Raw genomic sequence first — 19,410 nt, forward strand, 5'->3', positions numbered from 1 at the left:
CAAAATACATCACATACTGGGTCATAAACCAGGCCTCAGCAAATACAAAAAGATTGAGATCATACCATGCATATTTTCAGACCACAATGCTATAAAACTTGAAGTCAACTACAAGAAAAAATTTGTAAAGACCACAAATACATGGAGTTTAAAGAACATTCTAGTAAAGGATGAATGGTTTAACCATGAAACTAAAGAAGAAATAAAAAAAGTACATGGAAGCAAATGAAAATGAAAAAAGGACAGCCCAAAACATTTTGGATGCAACAAAGGCAGTCCTAGGGGGGAAGTATATAGCAGTACATGTCTACCTCAAGAAGCAAGAAAAGTATCAGATACAAAATATAACCTTACACCTAAAGGAGCTAGAAAAATAATAGAAAGTAAAGCCTAAAACCAACAGAATATGGGAAATAATAAAGATTAGAACAACAAGAAATATAGAAACAAACAAAAAACAATAGAATAGATCAACCAAATGAGGAGGTACTTCCTTGAAAAAAAATGATAAAATTGATAACCCCCTAGCCAGACTTATCTAAAGAGAGAGAGAGAGGGAGGGAGAGAGAGAGAAAGGACACAAATAAGTAAAAATCATGAATGAGAGAGGAGAGGTCACAACCAAAACAGAAATAAAAACTATCACAAGAGAATACTATGAAAAATCATATTTCAAAAAAACTGAGCAATCTGGAAGAAATGCAAAATTCCTAGAAACTTACAAACTACCAAAACTGAAACTGGAAGAAATAGAAAATTTGAACAGTCCCATGGCCAGCAAAGAAATTGAATCAGTAATCAAACTTGATTCCAAAACCAAAGACTCTACTAAAAACAAGAATCACAAATCAATATCACTGATGCAAAAATTCTCAACAAGATGCTAGCAAATGGAATCCAAATGTACATTAAAAGAATTATTCACCCCAGTCAAGTGGGATTTATTCCTTGGTCTGTAGGGGTGATTCGATATTCACAAATTAATTAATGTGATATACTGCAATAATAAAAGAAAGGATACGAACTATAGTATCCTCTCAATAGATACAGAAAAAGCATTTCATAAAACATGCCATCCATTTTTAGATAAAAACCCTCAACAAAGTAAGGATAGAGGGAATATATTGCAACATCATAAAGGATATATATATAATCTCCACAGCTAATATCACCTTCAATGGGGAAAAACTGTAAGCTTTTCCTCTATGATCAGAAACAAGACAGGTATGTCCCCTCTCACCATTATTATTTAACATAGTACTGGAAGACCTAGCCTCACCAAATAGGCAACAACAACAAAAAAGAGGTGTCCAAAATGGCAAGGAAGAAGTCAAACATTAACTGTTTGTAGATGACATGATACTCTATGTAGAAAACCTGAAAAACACCAAAAAAAAATGCTAGAACTAATACATGAATTCAACAAAGTCACAGGATATAAAATCAACATACAGAAACCTGTTGCATTTCTATACACCAATAATGAACCAGCAGAAAGAAAAATCAAAGAATTGAACCCATTTATCTTTGCACCAAAACCCATAAGATACTTAGGAATAAAGTTAACCAAAGAGGTAAAAGATCTGCACTTTGAGACTTATGAAAGAAATTGAATAGGACACAAAGAAATTGAATAGGACACAAAGAAATGGAAGAACATTCCATGCTTATGGATTGAAAGAACAAGCATTTTTAAAATATCTGTACTAAAAAAGGCAATCTACACATTTAATGCAATTCTTATCAAAATACCAACAGCATTTTTCACAGAGCTAGAATTTCCCTAAAATTGGTATGGAACCACAAAAGACCCCGAATAGCAAAGCAATGTTGAAAAAGAAAAACCAAGCTGGAAGCATCATGATTCCAGACTTCAAGCTATATCACAAAGCTACAGTCATCAAGACAATAAGGTAGTGACATACAAACAGACACATAGATCAATGGAATAGAAAATCCAGAAAGGGACTCAGAACATTATAGTCAATTAATCTTCAAGAAAGCAGGAAAAATAAACCAATGGCAAAAAGACACTCTTCAACAAATGGTGCTGGGAAAACTGGACAGCAACATGCAGAAGAATGAACCTGGACCACTTCCTTACACCATACACAAAAATAAATTCAAAATGGATGACGACCTAAATTTGAGACAGGAAACCATCAAAATCCTAGAAGAGAACACAGGCAGCAACCTCTTTTACCTGAGCCATAGCAATTTCTCAGTAGACAGGTCTTTGGAGGCAAGGGGAACAAAAGAAAGTATGAACTATTGGTACTTCAGCAAGATAAAAAGCTTTTGCACAGCAAAGGAAACAATCCACAAAACTAAAATACAGCCTTTAGAACAGGAGACAACATTTGCCAATGACATATCAGATAAAGAGGTAGTATCCAAAATATATAGGTAACATATTTCCTTCTTTTTGAAATTCAGAAGAATTTTTAATTCACCCAGAAAGAACCAAAATGACCTTCCTTGCCCACATCAAGGGTTTATAACCATCTTCCCCTCTTATTCTTCTGTTAGTGTTTCTGTGTATTTGTTTTTGTTTTTTACTATATAAATCTTATTCTTGGGGTTCATTTTGCTTAGGTTTTGCTTTTTTTTTCTTGTATTTTACTTTTGTCGAATATTTTTATTATGTTATGTTAGTCTCCATACGGTACATTAATTTTTGATGTAGTGTCCCATGATTCATTGTTTGCATATAACACCCAGTGCTCACGGTAATATGTGCCCTCCCTAATATCCATCACTGGGCTCACCCATCACCCCAACCTCCTCCACTCTAAAACCCTCAGTTTGATTTCAGGAGCCCATAGTCTCTCATGGTTCATCTTCCCTCTGATTTTCCCCACTTCATTTTTCCCTTTCCTCTACTAATGTCCTCCATGCTATTCCTTATGTTCCACATATGAGTTTAACCATATAATAATTGTCTTTCTCTGCTTGAGTTGTTTCACTTAACATAATCTCCTTCAGTTCCATCCTTGTTGATGCAAATATTGGGTATTCATCCTTTCTGATGGCCGGGTAATATTACATTGTATATAAGTACCACATCTTCTTTATCCATTCATCTGTTGAAGGGCATCTTGGCTCATTTAACAGTTTGGGTATTGTGGACATTGCTGCTATGAACATTGGGGTGCAGGTGCCCCTTCTTTTCACTACATCTGTGTCTTTGGGGTAAATAACCAGTAGTACAATTTCTGGGTCATAGGGTAGTTCTATTTTTAACTTTCTGAGGAACCTCCACACTGTTTTCCAAAGCGGTGTAAAAATAACATATTTCACTCACCACCCAAAAAAAACAAATAATCCAGTTAAGAAATGGGCATAAAACATTAACTGACATTTTTCCAAAGAAGATATCCAGATGCCTAACAAACATGAAAAGTTACTCAACATGACTCATCAGGAGGGAAATACAAATTAATACTACATGGAGATATCACCTCACACCTTTCAGAGTGGCTAAAAAACAACAATACAAGAAACAACAGATATTGGAAAGGGTGAGGAAAAGGGGAAACCTGCTACACTAGTGATGGGAATCCAAACTGGTGAAGCCACTCTGGAAAGGAGTATGGAGCTTCTTGTATAAGTTAAGAATTTAAGAACTCTATGATCTAGCAATTGTATTACTAGGTATTTACTCAAAGAATACTAAAATATAGATTTGAAAGGGTACATCCATCCAATTTTTATAGAAACATATCAACTAAAGGCAAACTATGGAAAGAACCTGAGTGTCCATTGACTGATGAAGGGATAAAGAATAGGTGATGTATATATCACAATGGAATATTACTTAATCATTAAAAGAATGAAATATTGCCATTTTCAATAACATGGATGGAGCAATAGTGTATTAGGCTAAGTGAAATGCCAGTCATAGGAAAAGAGATACCATATGATTTCATTCATATCCAGAATTTAAGAAACAAAACAAATGAACATATGGGAACATATGGGAAGGCCAAGAAGAGGGAGGGAAGCAAACCATAAAAAGATCTTAACTATCAAGAACAGAGTTGATGGAGGGAGTTTTGAAGGGGATTGGCTAAACAGGTAATGGGTATTAAGGAGGGCAATTGTTGCACTGAATATTGACTGTTATATAGATGTGATGAATCACTAAATTCTACACCTGAAACCAAATGAATTTTACCATATATGTTAACTAACTATAATTTAAATAAAAAATTGAAAAGCTTCTTTTTTACCTTCATCAAGATCAAAAGCTTCTGCACAGCGAAGGAAACAGTCAACAAAACAAAGAGGCAACCCACAGAATGGGAGAAGATATTTGCAAATGACACTACAGACAAAGGGCTGATATCCAAGATATATAAAGAACTCCTCAAACTCAACACACACGAAACAAATAATCACATCAAAAAATGGGCAGAAGACATGAACAGGCACTTCTCCAAAGAGGACATACAAATGGCCAACAGACACATGAGAAAATGTTCGGCATCATTAGCCATCAGGGAGATTCAAATCAAAACCACATTGAGATATCACCTTACACCAGTGAGAATGGCCAACATTAACAAGGCAGTAACCAACATGTGTTGGAGAGGATGTGGAGAAAGGGGAACCCTCTTACACTGTTGGTGGGAATGAAAGTTGGTGCAGCCACTTTGAACAGTGTGGAGATTACTTAAGAAGTTAAAAATAGAGCTACCCTATGAACCTGCAATTGCGCTACTGGGTATTTACTCCAAAGATACTGATGTAGTGAAAAGAAGGGCCATCTGTACCCCAATGTTCTGAGCAGCAATGGCTACAGTTGCCAAACTGTGGAAAGAGCCAAGATGCCCTTCAACAGATGAATGGATCAAGAAGATATGGTGCATATATACATTGGAATATAATGCTTCCATCAGAAAGGATGAATGCCCAACTTTTGAATAATATGGATGGGACTGGAGGAGATTATGCTGAGTGAAATAAATTAAGCAGAGAGAGTCAATTATCATATGGTTTCACTTACTTGTGGAACATAAGGAATAGCACGGAGGACATTAGGAGAAGGAAAGGAAAAGTGAATTGGGGGAAATTGGAAGGGGAGACGAAGCATGAGAGACTGTGGACTCTGAGAAACAAACTGAGGGTTTGGAAGGGGAGGGAGGTGGGGGGTTAGGTGAGCCTGGTGGTGGGTGTTAAGGATGGCACTTATTGCATGGAGCACTGGGTGTTGTGCATAACCAATGAATCTTGGAACACTGAAAAAATAAAATAAAAATTTTAAAAAGGAGGAAATAAAAATAACAAAGCTGAAGTTACTTAAAAATAAAGATGAATATCTGACATTTACATTGACATGGATGCAACTAGAGGGTACTATGCTAAGTGAATTAAATAAGTCAGGCAGAGAAAGACACTTATAGGGTTTTACTCATATGAGAAATACATTAAAATAGCACAGAGGATCATAGAGGAAGGGAGGAAAAATTTAATGGGAAGAAATCAGAGGGGTGACAAACCATTGGAGACTCTTGGCTCTGGGAAACAAACTGAGGGTTGTGGAAGGGGAGGTGGCTGGGACAATGGGGTAACTGGGTGTTGGGCATTAAGGAGGGCACATGACTTCATGAGCACTGGGTGTTACAGGCAACTGATGAAACTTTGAACACTACATCTGAAAATAATGATGTACTCTATGTTGGCTAATTGAATTTAAATTTTAAAAAAAGCACACTTAATGGTAAGACTAAATGTTTTTCCTCTAAGATCCAAAACAAGACAATTATGTCCACTCTCACCATGCTTATTTGCAATTGTACTGAAGGTTTTTGCCAGGGAAATTATGTGAGAATTAACAAGCATCCATATTGGAAAAGAAGAATACAAATATTTACACCTTCAGATTATGTAATCATATTTAGAAAATCCTAAAGAATTCATAAAACGATTAGAGCTAATAAGTGAGTTCAGCAAGGTTGAAGGACTTAAGAACAATATACAAATATTTGTTGTATTTCTGTACTCAAGCAACAAACTATCCAAAAAAATGAAGTTTAGAAAACAATTCTATTATACTAGCATCAAAAATAATAAATTACTCAGAAACAAATTTAACTAGAGAAGTACAACACTTGTATACTGAAAACTACAAGACATCGTTGCGTGAAGATTCAGATAACTGGGAAAACATCTCCTGTTCATGGATTCAAATATTTAATATTGTTAAGGTGGTAACACTGTCCACATCTGGAGAATAAATTCAGTCATATCAAAATCTCAATTATCTATTTGCAGAAATGGAGAAGCTGATCCTGAATGGATCAATATAACCCATATGTAATTGTCACAAATCCTAAATAGACAAAAAAATCTTGAAAAAAAATTGAAGACTCACTTACCAATTTCAAAATTTACAACAAAACTATGGAAATTAAGCAATGTGGTACTGGTATAAATATAGGCACATAGATCATGTAAAAAAATTGAGAGTCCAGAAATAAATCTGTGTATCATTGGCCATTGATATTTGACAAGAGAACATTCAGTGGGAAAGTTAATTTCTTCAACTAATAATGCTGGGGCAACCAGACAATAAAATAATGAGAGTGGGTCCCTATATCATGCTATATAGAGAAAAATTAATTCAGAATGAATAAAATACCTAAATGTATGAGCTAAAACTATAAAACTCTTTAAAGAAAGCATAAGGGCATATATTTATGGCTTTGTATTTGGTAGTGGATTCTTAGATATGACACCAAAACCACAAGCATAAAAAAAAAATAGATCAGTTGGACGTCATCAAAATTAAAAACTTTTTTGCATCAAAGGAAACTACCAAGAAAGTGAAAGGCAACCTACAGAAGGGATAAAATATTTGCAAACGATATATTTGAAAAGAATCTAGTATCCAGAGTGTGTGTGTGTGTGTGTGTGTGTGTGTGTGTGTATAAACCATCTGGCAACTCAACAATTACAAACGCAAACAATAAAATTTTAAAAGTGAGCAAACTTTAAATTATAAAACAAGAATGGGTATACAATGTACAGCGTGGGAAATATAGTAAGCAATATGTAAAAACTTTGTATGGTAACAGATGGTAGCTAGATTTGTCATGGCGATCACTTCATAATGTTTATAAATGTTGAATCACCATGTTGTACACCCAAAACCAATATAATATTGTATGTCAACTACACTTCAATAAAAAAATAATGTGCAAAGTATATTAATAAACTGTTCTCCAAAGAAGTCATACAAATGGCTAATAAGCATATGATTAGACACTCAAGATCATTGGTAATTAGGGACGTGAAAACTGCAACAACAATGTGATACTCCTTCACGCCCACTTAGTTTGCTATAATTTAGTAAATAAAATAGAAAGGAAAGTGATGAAAAAATGTGGAGAAATTGCAACCCTTATACATTGCTGATAAGAATGTAAAATAATACATCCACTTTGGAGAAGATTTTGGCAGTTACTTAAAAAGTTAAACATGGAGTGACTGTATGACCCAGCAATTCCATTCTTAGTCATGTACCTAAGAGAATTGGAAAAAAATTCATGTGAAAAATTCCACATGACTGCTAATAGCAGCATTATTCATAATAGCTAAGAAGTAGATAAAATCCAAATTCCCACCAATTGGTGAATGAAAAATAACATGTGTTTTATCCATGAAATGGAATATTATTTAGCAATAAAAAGAATGAAATGCTGATGTATGTTACAGTATGGATGAACTTTGAAAACATTATGTTAAAAGAAAGAAACCAGACTCAAAAAGTAACATATTGTATGGTTCAATTAATTTCAAACACCCACAATAGATAAATCCAGAGAGACAGAAAGTAGACTAGTGATTTCTAGAGGTTGCAGGAATGGGGGATGAAAATGACTGCTTAATAGGTGTGGGATTTACTTTTGGAGTGATTAGAATGCTCTGGAACTAGATAATGGTGATGGTTGTGCAACTATCCTAACTACTGAACTGTATATATTAAAATGTTGAATTTTATATATGCAAAGTATACCTCATTATAAAAAGATATCAATGAAAGGTTTATAGAATTTCTTCAGGCAAAGAAAGAAGAAGAGCATTACAGGCAGGGAGAACAGCATTTTATGTTACAGATGTGGAGAGATAAAGAGGGAGAGGTAGGCAGAGGATGCACTAAGAGAGTTTAAACATTGTTTTTGGTTGAAGGCTCCATGGGGAGTAACATAAGTTTTCTGAGGAAGGAATAAAAATTGCCCAATCTAAGTTTTGGAAAAATAGTTCTGAACAACAGTGTGGTGAGGTTTTTGAAGGCGAGGGAGTGGTATATTTGTCCATTCATTTACAAGTATTAATTAAGTGCATCCTATGTGCCAAGTACTCTGCAAGGCCATCAAGAAGCAGTCATAGATTTTATAACTTGCAACATAAAATAGGTAATAAATGCTGAATAAGTTAATGGTTTGGTGAGGATGGATGGACATAGAAAAGTCATTTAAAAGGCTATTGAAATTGCTCAGGAAAAAAAGATAATGAAACTATGAGGGTATGGGAAAATAAAGTCAGAGCTTAATAAGAGAGCTGATATGGTGGTTGAATTCATAACACTTGGTGATATTGATGATTATGTGAGAGGTAAAAGGGAGAGGGGTCATAGATATTGACAAATCTTCAAACTAGGTCTTTGAAAACACTTATGAGCAAGAGGTAAATTAGGAAAAATACAGCAAAGGGGCCTGAGAAGGACCAGTCGGTTAGATCTTAGGAAAACCGAGAGAGAATGGTGGTGTTGATAGTGTAAGTTGAAAGAGCTTGGGGGATTCATTGTTTATGCACCACACCCAGTGTTCTATGCAATATGTGCCATCCTTAATAACACCAGGCTCACCTATCCCTCCATCTCCCTCCCCTCCAAAACCCTCAGTTTGTTTCTCAGAGTCCACAGTCTCTCATCTCCCTTTCCAATTTACCCCAATTCACTTCTCCTTTTCTTCTTGTAATGTCCTCCATATTATTCCTTACACTCCACAAGTGAAAACATATAGTAAAATTTAAAAAAAAAGTAGTAACAGAAAGGAAAGGCAGACAAAGAGTAAAAAACAGTGATCTCAGAATTTCCTATACAATAAAATTGTAAAAATGGCCTCAGTTGCCAATGTAGTTTATTTCATAAAACTAGGAAAGTTCATTACTATATGAGTCAAATAAAGTCTCCAAATACTTTATTTTTGTTATTGTTCTCTGAAATTTCAAAAAAAAATGCTAAAAAATTTTCAGTAAAAAAATAAAAGAGCTCTGAAGAGGAAGGAACATCAACTATTACCTTGATGTTAAGGAAGAGGGGTGTGAATGAAGAGGTCTTGGGCTTTGGTGATTTGGAGGTCAGTGATGACTCCAATTTATGAGGTTATATTGTAGTGAATCAAGAGAGACATTCAGTGTAAACTGTCTTTTTCAGAAGTTTGGTAGTGGTCATAGGAGAGAGGAGGAGTGGCAGATGTTATATACAGATATATGTATGTAAATATATGTATATAAATATGTCTAATATATATATTAGATGTAAATACATACATATTATAATACATACATACATATTAGGCTTAGGCATAGAATAATAGGTGGGCCAGGAAATTAGATTATCTGAGGTTAAATGCACAGGTGGAGGGTTTTCTGTGGAGAGAAGAAATGCTCATCTTACTGTGGGCTAAGAAGGAAGAGGTAGGGAAAAGTCAAGGCAGAGAGGGTAGTTGATAGAATTCACAATTGAAGTGACTCTGGAAATTCTCAAAGAAGGAAGAGGTTAACCTCATGTTCTGAGAGCAGGTCTGGAGGCCTAAAATAAAGTGAAAGTGTTCTGAACAGGTGATATCAAGAATGGGACAAAAATAAGCAAACTGGTAAACATCATGAAGATAGGCATTTGACATCATAGAGCATGAAACTAAACTGAGACCAATGCATCTCTGCTGTCTGTTTTATGAGAGCTTAGCAGTCCAGGAGTATGAAGAAGTTTAAAACATACAGGGCCATTCCAGAACTTAGAAACAACATAGAGGATAAGGCAAAGTGATGACAGTTGAGAGCTATGTACATCAGAGATGAAACAGGGAACCATAATCATGGAACCAGGTTGATATACACAAGGAAAGAGAAGGCTCAAAGAGCAGGGAAGGGTACAAAGCTGAGAATAACTTCTCTGAGCCTGTTTCCTTTTTCATCAGTAGGGAGCAATGGTAAGCACTGCCTAACATATTTGTTACCTGTAAGCTTAAACTTTAGTAGGGAATACAGAGGGGGTGATATGTTGTAAGCAAGGTCCTTCCCAGATGGGCTAGGAACTAACTCACAGAAAGGTGAGAATGCTCAACCTAGGTCTTTATGAAGTATACATTCTTGGACTTTCTGGCCATGCTATGTCCTCTCTGCTTGCCCATATTGTCAACTCTCAGAGAACTGGGCCATATAATTCTCTGTGAGTGAGATTGCCTTTGTTCCCCCAACAACTGGTAGACCAGGATCTACAGCACACTCATTACAACTCAGCTTTGGGAAACAAATGCTTCCAGGCAAATACAGGAGTCTCAAACCAACATTAGTCTCCTAAACCAAATAGTGAGAGCCAGTTTGCTTATCTTCCTTATACAGTGCTATTTTGTAATGATAGTAATTTTCAGGTGGCTCTGAGGATAAGTCCCCAAAAGCAGTTTTGGGCAATGGCAATCTTGTTGAAATAAGTTTCTTCCCTTCCAGGGTGATCTCTTGGAAGGCAAGATTCATTTAGACATATCACTGCTGGGCTGTTCATTTAAACCTCAGCCTGCAATATTTATGTACATGGTTTGTAATGCTTCCAAGATAATGCTGTAAGAAATAGCCAGACCTTTATTAACCAGAGTCAACCTTCATTGAGACCTCAACCAGAACTTGCATTTGACTTTAGGAAGAAGATTTGGGGGGTGGTCCTTAAAAATCCATGTAGATATCTGGGCTTTATTTCATGAAACAAATTCAAACACAAACAATAAAATAATAATAAAAATCTTCATTGAACAAAACAAACAAAAAGAGCAATAAGATATCACCTTACACCTGTCAGAATGGCTAAAATAAAAAAGGCAAGATGTAACAAGTGTTGTGGAGAAAAGGCACCCTCATAGACTATTGGTGAGAATGTAAACTGGTGAAGCCACTGTGGAAAATAATATGGAGTTTTTTTAAAAAAAATAGAAATACTATATGATCCAATAATTCTGTTATTTGGAATTTACTCACAGAAAATAAAAACACTAATTTGAAAAGATATATGCACTTCTGTGTTTATTGCAACATTATTTACAGAAGTCAAAATATGGAAGCAACTTAGATGTCCATCAATAGACAAATGGATAAGGAAGGTGTAGTGTATACATACAATGGAATATTACACAGCTATAATAGAGGATAAAATCATGCCATTTGAGACATGGATGGACCTAGAGGGCATTATGTTAAGTGAAATATGTCAGACCAAGAAAGAAATACTAGGGCACCTGGGTGGCTCAGTTGGTTGAGTGTCTGACTTTGGCTCAGGTCATGGTCTCGAGGTCCTGGGATCAAGCCCCAGGTCAGGCTCCCTGCTTCACTGGGAGTCTGCTTGTCCCTCTGCCTCTGCCTCTGTTCCTGCCCCTCCCCTTGCTTGTGCTTTCTCTGTCACTCTCTCATAAATAAGTAAATAAATGAACAAACAAGTAAATAAATGAACAAACAAGTAAATAAATGATAAAGACAAACACCATGTGATTGCACTCACATGTGGGACCTAAAAAATGAATAAACAAAAAGTAGAAACGGACCTATAAATGCAAAGAACAAACTGATGGGGAGAAGAGTGGGGAGATGGGCAAAGTATGTGAGGAGATGTGAGAGATACAGGCTTCCAGTTAGAGAATAAAAGAGGAAAGAAGACACAGCAAAAAGAATATAGTCAATGGTATTATAACAGTGATATAATGGTAGCTACACATGTGGTGAACATAACATAATCTATAAACTTGTCAAATCACTATGTGATGTACCTGAAACTAATGTAACATCATGTGTCAACTATACTGAAAAAAAAAAAAAAGAAAGAACAAATAAAAAAGTTTCCAAAGGGTGACCAGGAGCTAATATTCAACCATAAGAGACAATCAGACATAATGGAAAGAGTATGTGATCTGTGTGCAGGTTCCAACTTGAACTTCCTAACTGTGAACTCCTGTGGGGGGGGGGGGAACCTTCTGATTTTCAATTTCTCCTTCTGTAAAATGAGAATAGTGATAGCTATCTCATGAGATAGACATGGGATTCAATTATAGAATGTATGTTGAGTTCTTGTGAATTGTATCTGGCAAATAAGATTTGCTTAGAGAATGTCACTTTCCTCTTTACCATTTTTTAGATTCTTGTAAGAAGACAGGCATTGTCTCCAGCCTTATTATCATCAGTTCAGAATTTTTCTTTGCAATTGTGCAACCCAGAACACTCTCTCTCTCCACACACACATAAACTCTGTTCTCTGGAATAAAGGCACTACTGAGGTATTTCCAGTGCAATGTAGTCCATTGCTAGGATCACCAAGAGAAAGGGTTGCTTACCTTCGACCAAAAACTTCACAGTGTTGCTGCGCTGCTCAGAGCCTACCCGGGCCTTGGCAGTACAGAAATAGGAGCCTGAGTCAGCCACCATGGCTGGCTTGAAGAGTAAGGTACTCAAGACTGATACTTTGATGGGTTCTTGATTGTTGGTCTGTTCCTTGTACCATGTGTAACTGATGGGAGGAGAGCCCCAAGCCTGACATTGAAGGCTAATCGTCATTCCCTGGGGCACTGTGAAGCCATAGCCACTGCCAGTTGTCACTGTGGGTTTGGAAACAGAGACTGCAAAGGAAAAACAAGAAAGGAGGCTCTGGGAAGTTATAAGGATATGTGAAGACAAGGCTGAGTCATCCTTGCTGGGCATAGGGGTAATTATATATCTGCAAAGTGAACTAAAAGGAGCTCCTAACTTGGAACGGGGTAAGAAATAGGATAATGTAAATAAAAATAGTTTTGTTTGGAAGATTAGATACTGTTTTGTGTTATACATGGTTTTGAACTGTTTGGAGTTAAAAATCTACTGATTTTTTTTTTTAATATAGAGGTTTTCTTAGGCTTTAGTAGATAGAGTTTTTGGATTATCTGCAATTTTGGATTACCAGGGCCAGGTTTTCATAAAATTGTCAAGTCAGCAAAATGTATCTTGGCTAACCCCAGTAACCCTTTCCCCAGAGCTTCTATGTCAGCATCTATTTACTCTCCAATATCCTGATTAGAAAGATAGACTCACTTTTATGAGTTTTAAAATCCAGAGCCCAAGGAGGGCAACCAGGGTATGGATGTTAGAATTTCTGGGATGCTTGAAGGGGTAGAGATTTGAAGGCCAGGAATCCTTCCCAACACTTCTTAAATTATACTATGAGAGTGATGACCCTGAGGATCCTCTGCCTGTCCACTTTCCCTGATTAGCACATACAACTGAAGAAAGACTGTGTACAAGTAAACAAATTCTCTGGGTTTCTAAAGCTTTTCTAATATTACAGTCCTCTATTTGGTCTTTGTCTATCAGTGCTTTCCTATCATCACAGTCACTCACATTTCTGGACACGGAGCTCAATGATCTTTTCTCTCACCACTTGGTTGCCATTAGGGGTCTGCCAAGTGACTTCACATGTGTAGTGGCTCCGGTCATCCATCTCCAGGGCATTCAGCTGGAGGGATACATCTCCTGGAATCTCGTGGTTCACTTGCAGGCGGCCCCGGTATTTTGCTTGTTGGATATGGTCTCCAGAGGAATCATGTAGGAAGATGGTGACTGGATCCAAGCCACGATGTACCAGCCACTTTACCAAGACTTGAGTGTAGCCTTGCAGAGGACCATAGGTGCAGGGAATATTCACATCCCCTTTCCAAGGTCCTGTCACACTCTCAGGTGCTTCCAGGATGGGATGGCCTGAAGAATAAGAAGAAAATGGACATAGATGGCACACCCACCTGGGAGCTAGGATGGCAGTGGCAGATCTCAAAAGACTTCTGAAAAACACCTCTAAAATTTCCTTCCATCATACTTTCGAATTCCATGTGCTCTTTTGTTCTCTGCCTGCCTTCCCATAAATCAGAACACATCCTCAGAAGGAAAACTCTTAACACTGTTTGGCTCTTGTCAGTTTCAAGTTCCTTTCCTGTCACTGCCTTGCTGTGAGATGACCCCGGATAAGCCACTTTGTACCACAAGGACACATGTTCTTCATCTATAATGTAAAGAGTTTGAATGGAATGATGTCTAAGGATTCTTTAAGCTCTGAAGTTCTGTAAGTCTATGAAAAAGAACCTCTTTCAATATTTTCCAAAAGAAGTGTAGGAACAAATGCTGAACAGTTGTGTCTGGCCCATTTTATTATGTAATTATATACCTGGAGAAATGTTTGTGCTGCAGGGCTAGGAAAGAAAGGGCCATATTCCCTGCTTATTCCCCATTGCTCCTCAGAAGAGTTCAGTATTTGGGTCCCTGACCCTAACTCTTCTCTGGAAGGGAGGCTGGACACATACAGGGCAATTCTGAGGGTGGAAACTTGTGTGAAATGTACTTGTGTTTAACAAAATCATTAGTTATTGTTAAGTTTGAAATCCTCACTTTGTAAGCCTGACCTTTTTTTTTCCCCCTGATTTCTCTTTATTTCCCTTTTGGTTTCTCTTAGATTTCACCAAAGGTACATTGGAAAATTATATCTTGAGGAGGAACGGAGAGGGAAATGTCAGGAAAGGAAAAGGATCTGAATAAATCCTAAAGCTGGCTGTGGTAGGAATGGTTGTAGGACCAAAAGGAGATTCTTCCTTGGTGTGTGGGGGAGGGAAACATAGGTGACAGGATTTGGTAGTGTTAAGAGAGGCATCACTTCATATTAGAAATTTTCATTCGGGGTGCCTGAGTGTCTCAGTTAATTAAGTGTCTGCCTTCATCTCAGGTCATGATCCTGGGGTCCTGGGATTGAGCCCTGCATCAGGGTCCCTGCTCATGAGGAGTGTTCTTCTCCCTCTCCCTCTGCTCCTCTCCCTGCTCATGCTGTCTCTTTCTATCTTTGAAAAAAACAAAAAAACAAAAAAAGAAATTTTCATTCATAAGCTCTTATTTTGAAGATTCTGTGTTTTATTTAACTCCAACCAGGAGCGAGATATTATATGTAGACAATTAATTTATCTCTGTCCTAGAAAAAGATGGTTCAAAATGTGAAATATTACTGAATAAATGCCTGTTATGTAGCCCAGGATTCTCAGGCTTCAGTCAAACAGATGGTAGGGTAGGGGCATGCCTTCTAGCTCCCAGAATTTATTGCCATGTACCAAATACCAGGCCTCTAGCCTTTGCTCACCAGAGATTCTTACAACATCACTAGCATATTTTGACCAAGATAAAAGCCTTGAGTAGAAAATAATAAATAAACATGAGTCCATGTTGCTAAATCAACCACATAGTCTCTGGAGGGTTTCAGATTGGGCAGGGAGCAGAACTCAGACCCATGAATGAGAGTGCAGTAGGTCAGATTTTGGTTTGTCCTAACAGTGAACTTTGTAATTAATCAGAGTTTTTTATTGATGAACTAAGCAGTCTGGGAGAAGTTCTGATCTTTTTTGGGTCTTGGACAACATTACTCTTTAAGGTCCCTTCAATCTTGGATCGTTCAATGCTAATAGGGTATAATGGAAATGAAAGTTAAATAATTACATTTTCTAGCTGGTGGTGAACTTTCACCAGATGGTGGTGTTTCACTGTGCTATTGCTAGTTCAGGCCTCCATATGCATGCAGATGCAGCTTATAATCATCATGAACATGGATGTGTCACTTAAAGCACACACGTATCAGCCTTAAGCCCCATGAAAGCCATCTGAGTCTTTCAGTTAAATGTGATCTTTACCATTATTTTTTTTCCAGCTCTCACAAATCTCCCACTCCTCCTCTGAAAAGCATTCTCTCTCTTTTTCTGACAACAAAGTAACATTCTGCTCTGGGGACATCTGGAACAGCTGAAAATGCCTTTGTTTATGTGTATGTGTGTCTTTCCTCTGGCCTTGGAGGAAATGCAAGGCTTGGTTTGCATTACCCTCTCTGAGAACCCCCTGGGGACTCTCACATAGCCCACTATGGTCTGTCAATTTTAAGAATAGCCAATCTCAATTTCTCAATCTTGAAAGTCACTTCTAAAAGTAGGTCAGGCTTGACTCCTACATTCCAGAATAGGGTCATGGAGCAGAGTTAACCAGACTTCTAAGAATTAAATGTTTTTGCTCCATTTACTTCTCCCCTCCTTCCTTCGCCTTTCCTTCCTTCAACTCATCTTTCCATCTGGCTTCTATTCTTACTCCTTCTTTTCTTGTCTCCTCTTTATCCTCCTGCTTCATTAGTATCACAGAGACAGTATATGGTAGGCACAGGGCATCACACACATAAAAAAGACATTGTACATCATGTCCTCTGATCTCCAAAGTGAAGGTAAACTCAGTAGAATTGACTTATACCTTCCAAATATCCTTTGGTTCTCAGAAAGCCTAGAGAAACACTGAATAGAAGCACCTAGTGAGGTCAGGAGAATAGTGAAGGAGCACATTTTGTAGTAGTCCAAGGTCTGTCTTAACATGCGACCCATGTCACCATGTCTCTATGTGACCCTGAGTAAATTGCTAAACCTGTCTGAGCTTCATGTCATTATCAATAAAATGGAGGTTAATAATATACCTTCCATGGAGGGTTATGTTGAAGAGCAAATGAGATTATAGGTGTGAACGCACCTAGAATAATGTCTGGTATTCAGTAGGTGCTGGATAGATTAGTTTTATAAAATATTTGTAATGTTTATAAAATAAAAATGTTTGGGATTTATTTTACTATGATTATTTCAACATGTGCTTTGACAGACTAGCTGTTTCTGCCCCATAGAAGTTTTTTTTTTTTTTTTTTTTTAATGAAGGTACAGTCCTACAGAGATGTTCAGCTGGCAGGGCTGTTTGAGGCCAGCAAATTGATTCCCTCCCTGTGCAAATAGAAAGGAGACACTGAGATCCAGGGAGTGGGATTGTGTTATTGGCCATTTTGTATGTCCTGAGCTTCAGGTCTATAGTGTTAAACACTCCACATAAAAGAAAGACCTGTTTCCAGGGCTAGAGGCTCTCACAGGCTGAGGATGGAATGATATACATGAAAGCACTCACATGTACACACATGCGATTTAACTTTCACATGTACAACATGTTCTCCTGAGCCATAGTCCTGTCTCTGTAAGTATCAGCTCAAACCAACAGATTTGGAGAAGGTAGAAGGGGACCCTCCAAAACATGTTAGAGAATGAAAATATTGTATTTAAAAAATAACCTGTATTATTTAATAGTATTAACTCTGCCACTAATGCTCTGTGTCCTGGAGAACATTCTTCTCTTGCTCAGGTGACTTAATTTAGTATCCTTTTTAGCTTTGAGGCTCTAGAATTTGATTGGTCACAGAGCCCCAGGATAGAGTTAGCATAATTTGAGTCAGCTATGAAAAGACGTTCTTTCTGACCACATAAGGTACACCAAGCTAACATATATCTGGCCTCTCCTTGTAAAGATATGGAATAAGTAGATATGCAGCAAAAACCCATTTGCTGTATCTTGGGTCTCACTTAGCAATTACTTAGACTTAGTTACCTAAAACTCTATTTCAATTCTCAGGGATATAAAAGAGGATGGAGAAATACCTGAAGAAATAATGCTTCTATGGGATAGGGATAGTAAGACCTCTTTTTGGAGATATCTATCTATCAATTATATGTATGTGTGTATATATATATATATATATATATATATATATATATAATCATCTATCTATCTAGGTAGATTTGTAATCTCCAGCATTAATTTCCCAGAAGTAGCCTGGACAAACTGGGCTATATTCACAGGGAAATGAGTTACCCAAGGAGATGGTAAGAAACAAGTCCTGTGAAGACCAGTTGAAGGAGTTAGGGCTAGTTTATCTTGAAGAAGAGATGAATCAAGAGGACATGATGTCTGCCATTAGAACTCTAAAGGGCTGTCACAGCATCGAGGGAGAAGATATGTTCTATCTTCTAGAAGATATGTTCTATCTATCTAAGAAAGAGAGCTGGGGTCTTAAGATGGAAGCCACAAGGAAGTGGATATAGTTCAACTCAAGGAAGAACATCTTAACATTTGTAACTGCCCTGGACTAGACTGGATAGACTACATAGTCTGGGAAAATCATCAACTCTCAGTCACTGGAAGTATGTGAACAGATATTTTGAGCAAAGTTCATAACAGCAAAGCATCGGGTCTAGGTTACCTTTAAGGTCCAGTCTTGCTCTTAGACAACATTCTTTCTTTGAAGGTTATATATATTAACAGGGATCAAGACCTGGAGACAGAAGGGTTAAGGTAAAATGGTAGAATTTCAGGTGAAATAAGATGGAGGAGGGATTTGGGTGTCACTGGCCACCTTCTTAATGCCCATGAGATATGACAAGTACTAGAAAAATCATGTGGTTGTTTTTCAAGAAAGGATCTTTCTCAATTTCTATCCAAACTTACCTCCTGGCTTCTTCAGCAGGCTTCAACTACCCAAAGCTGAGAGAGTCTGCAGCACTGTCTGAGAACATTCAACTATTCAACAGGAATAAGCTTTCCCCAGTAGCCATTCAATCCCAAACCCTCAGCTTGTTGCTGCCTTACCATAGGTGATCACTGTTAGGTGGTCCAGAAGCAGGAGGCCCAATAAGAGCCCCATCACAGCCAGAACCAATCTTGTCCTTTCTTCTAGCCTCCTGCTGTCAAAAAGTCATGAACCGCTGATGGCTGCCAGTGTCTGTGCCTGCTCACTTCCCTTCCTTCTCTATATCTCTCACTTGGACTCCCAGCCCCATCTCACATTCTCCTTCCTTCCCTATTTCAGCATAAATCATGTGAGTAACCCTCCCACCCCTGCCTGGGATTGGGGGTTCAGTATGAATGAAGAAGTTCCTCCCCCTGCTAGGGTATTGACTTGACTTTCCATGGAGTCAGTAATGTTCTCTGGTCTTTGATGTCCCAGGCTGTGTTTATTTTCAGTTTATTCCAAAAAAATCAGAGGTTGGGGGAGTAATATTTGGGATGAATTTTATCCTTCCAGTATGGGGATATTTTCCTTTCCGGTGGTCCTGGGGAGGAGAGATCAACATTGCTGACCTGTGCAATATTCAGCAATCATACTGTTAACTCCTGCCTTATACACCTATGCAAATGAACAGAGTGTTGGGCGTGGGTGCCTGTGGGCTTCAGAGTATAAGAGATTAAGTGTTTGAAAGAACTTTCTACAAATCAAAGCTTAAATATTTCTCAAGCCCA

At 37.5% G+C, this 19,410-nt stretch overlaps 1 protein-coding gene across 1 annotated transcript in view; it reads right to left on the minus strand.

Annotated features, from left to right (window-relative positions):
- Nucleotides 1–18,814, minus strand: part of VSIG4 (V-set and immunoglobulin domain containing 4) — a gene marked incomplete at its 5' end in the record, with an annotated part of 38,533 nt that extends 19,719 nt beyond the window's left edge. Inside the window, 3 exons of the mRNA XM_080795866.1 lie at nucleotides 12,603–12,884; nucleotides 13,639–13,995; nucleotides 18,760–18,814. Coding sequence (XP_080651992.1) covers nucleotides 12,603–12,884; nucleotides 13,639–13,995; nucleotides 18,760–18,814 — 694 coding nt within the window. The remainder of the gene's footprint in view (nucleotides 1–12,602; nucleotides 12,885–13,638; nucleotides 13,996–18,759) is intronic.
- Nucleotides 18,815–19,410: the final 596 nt, after the last annotated feature.

The sequence above is a fragment of the Martes martes genome, assembly GCF_963455335.1.
Source record: "Martes martes genome assembly, chromosome: X".
In the NCBI taxonomy this organism is placed as follows: Eukaryota; Metazoa; Chordata; class Mammalia; order Carnivora; family Mustelidae; genus Martes; species Martes martes.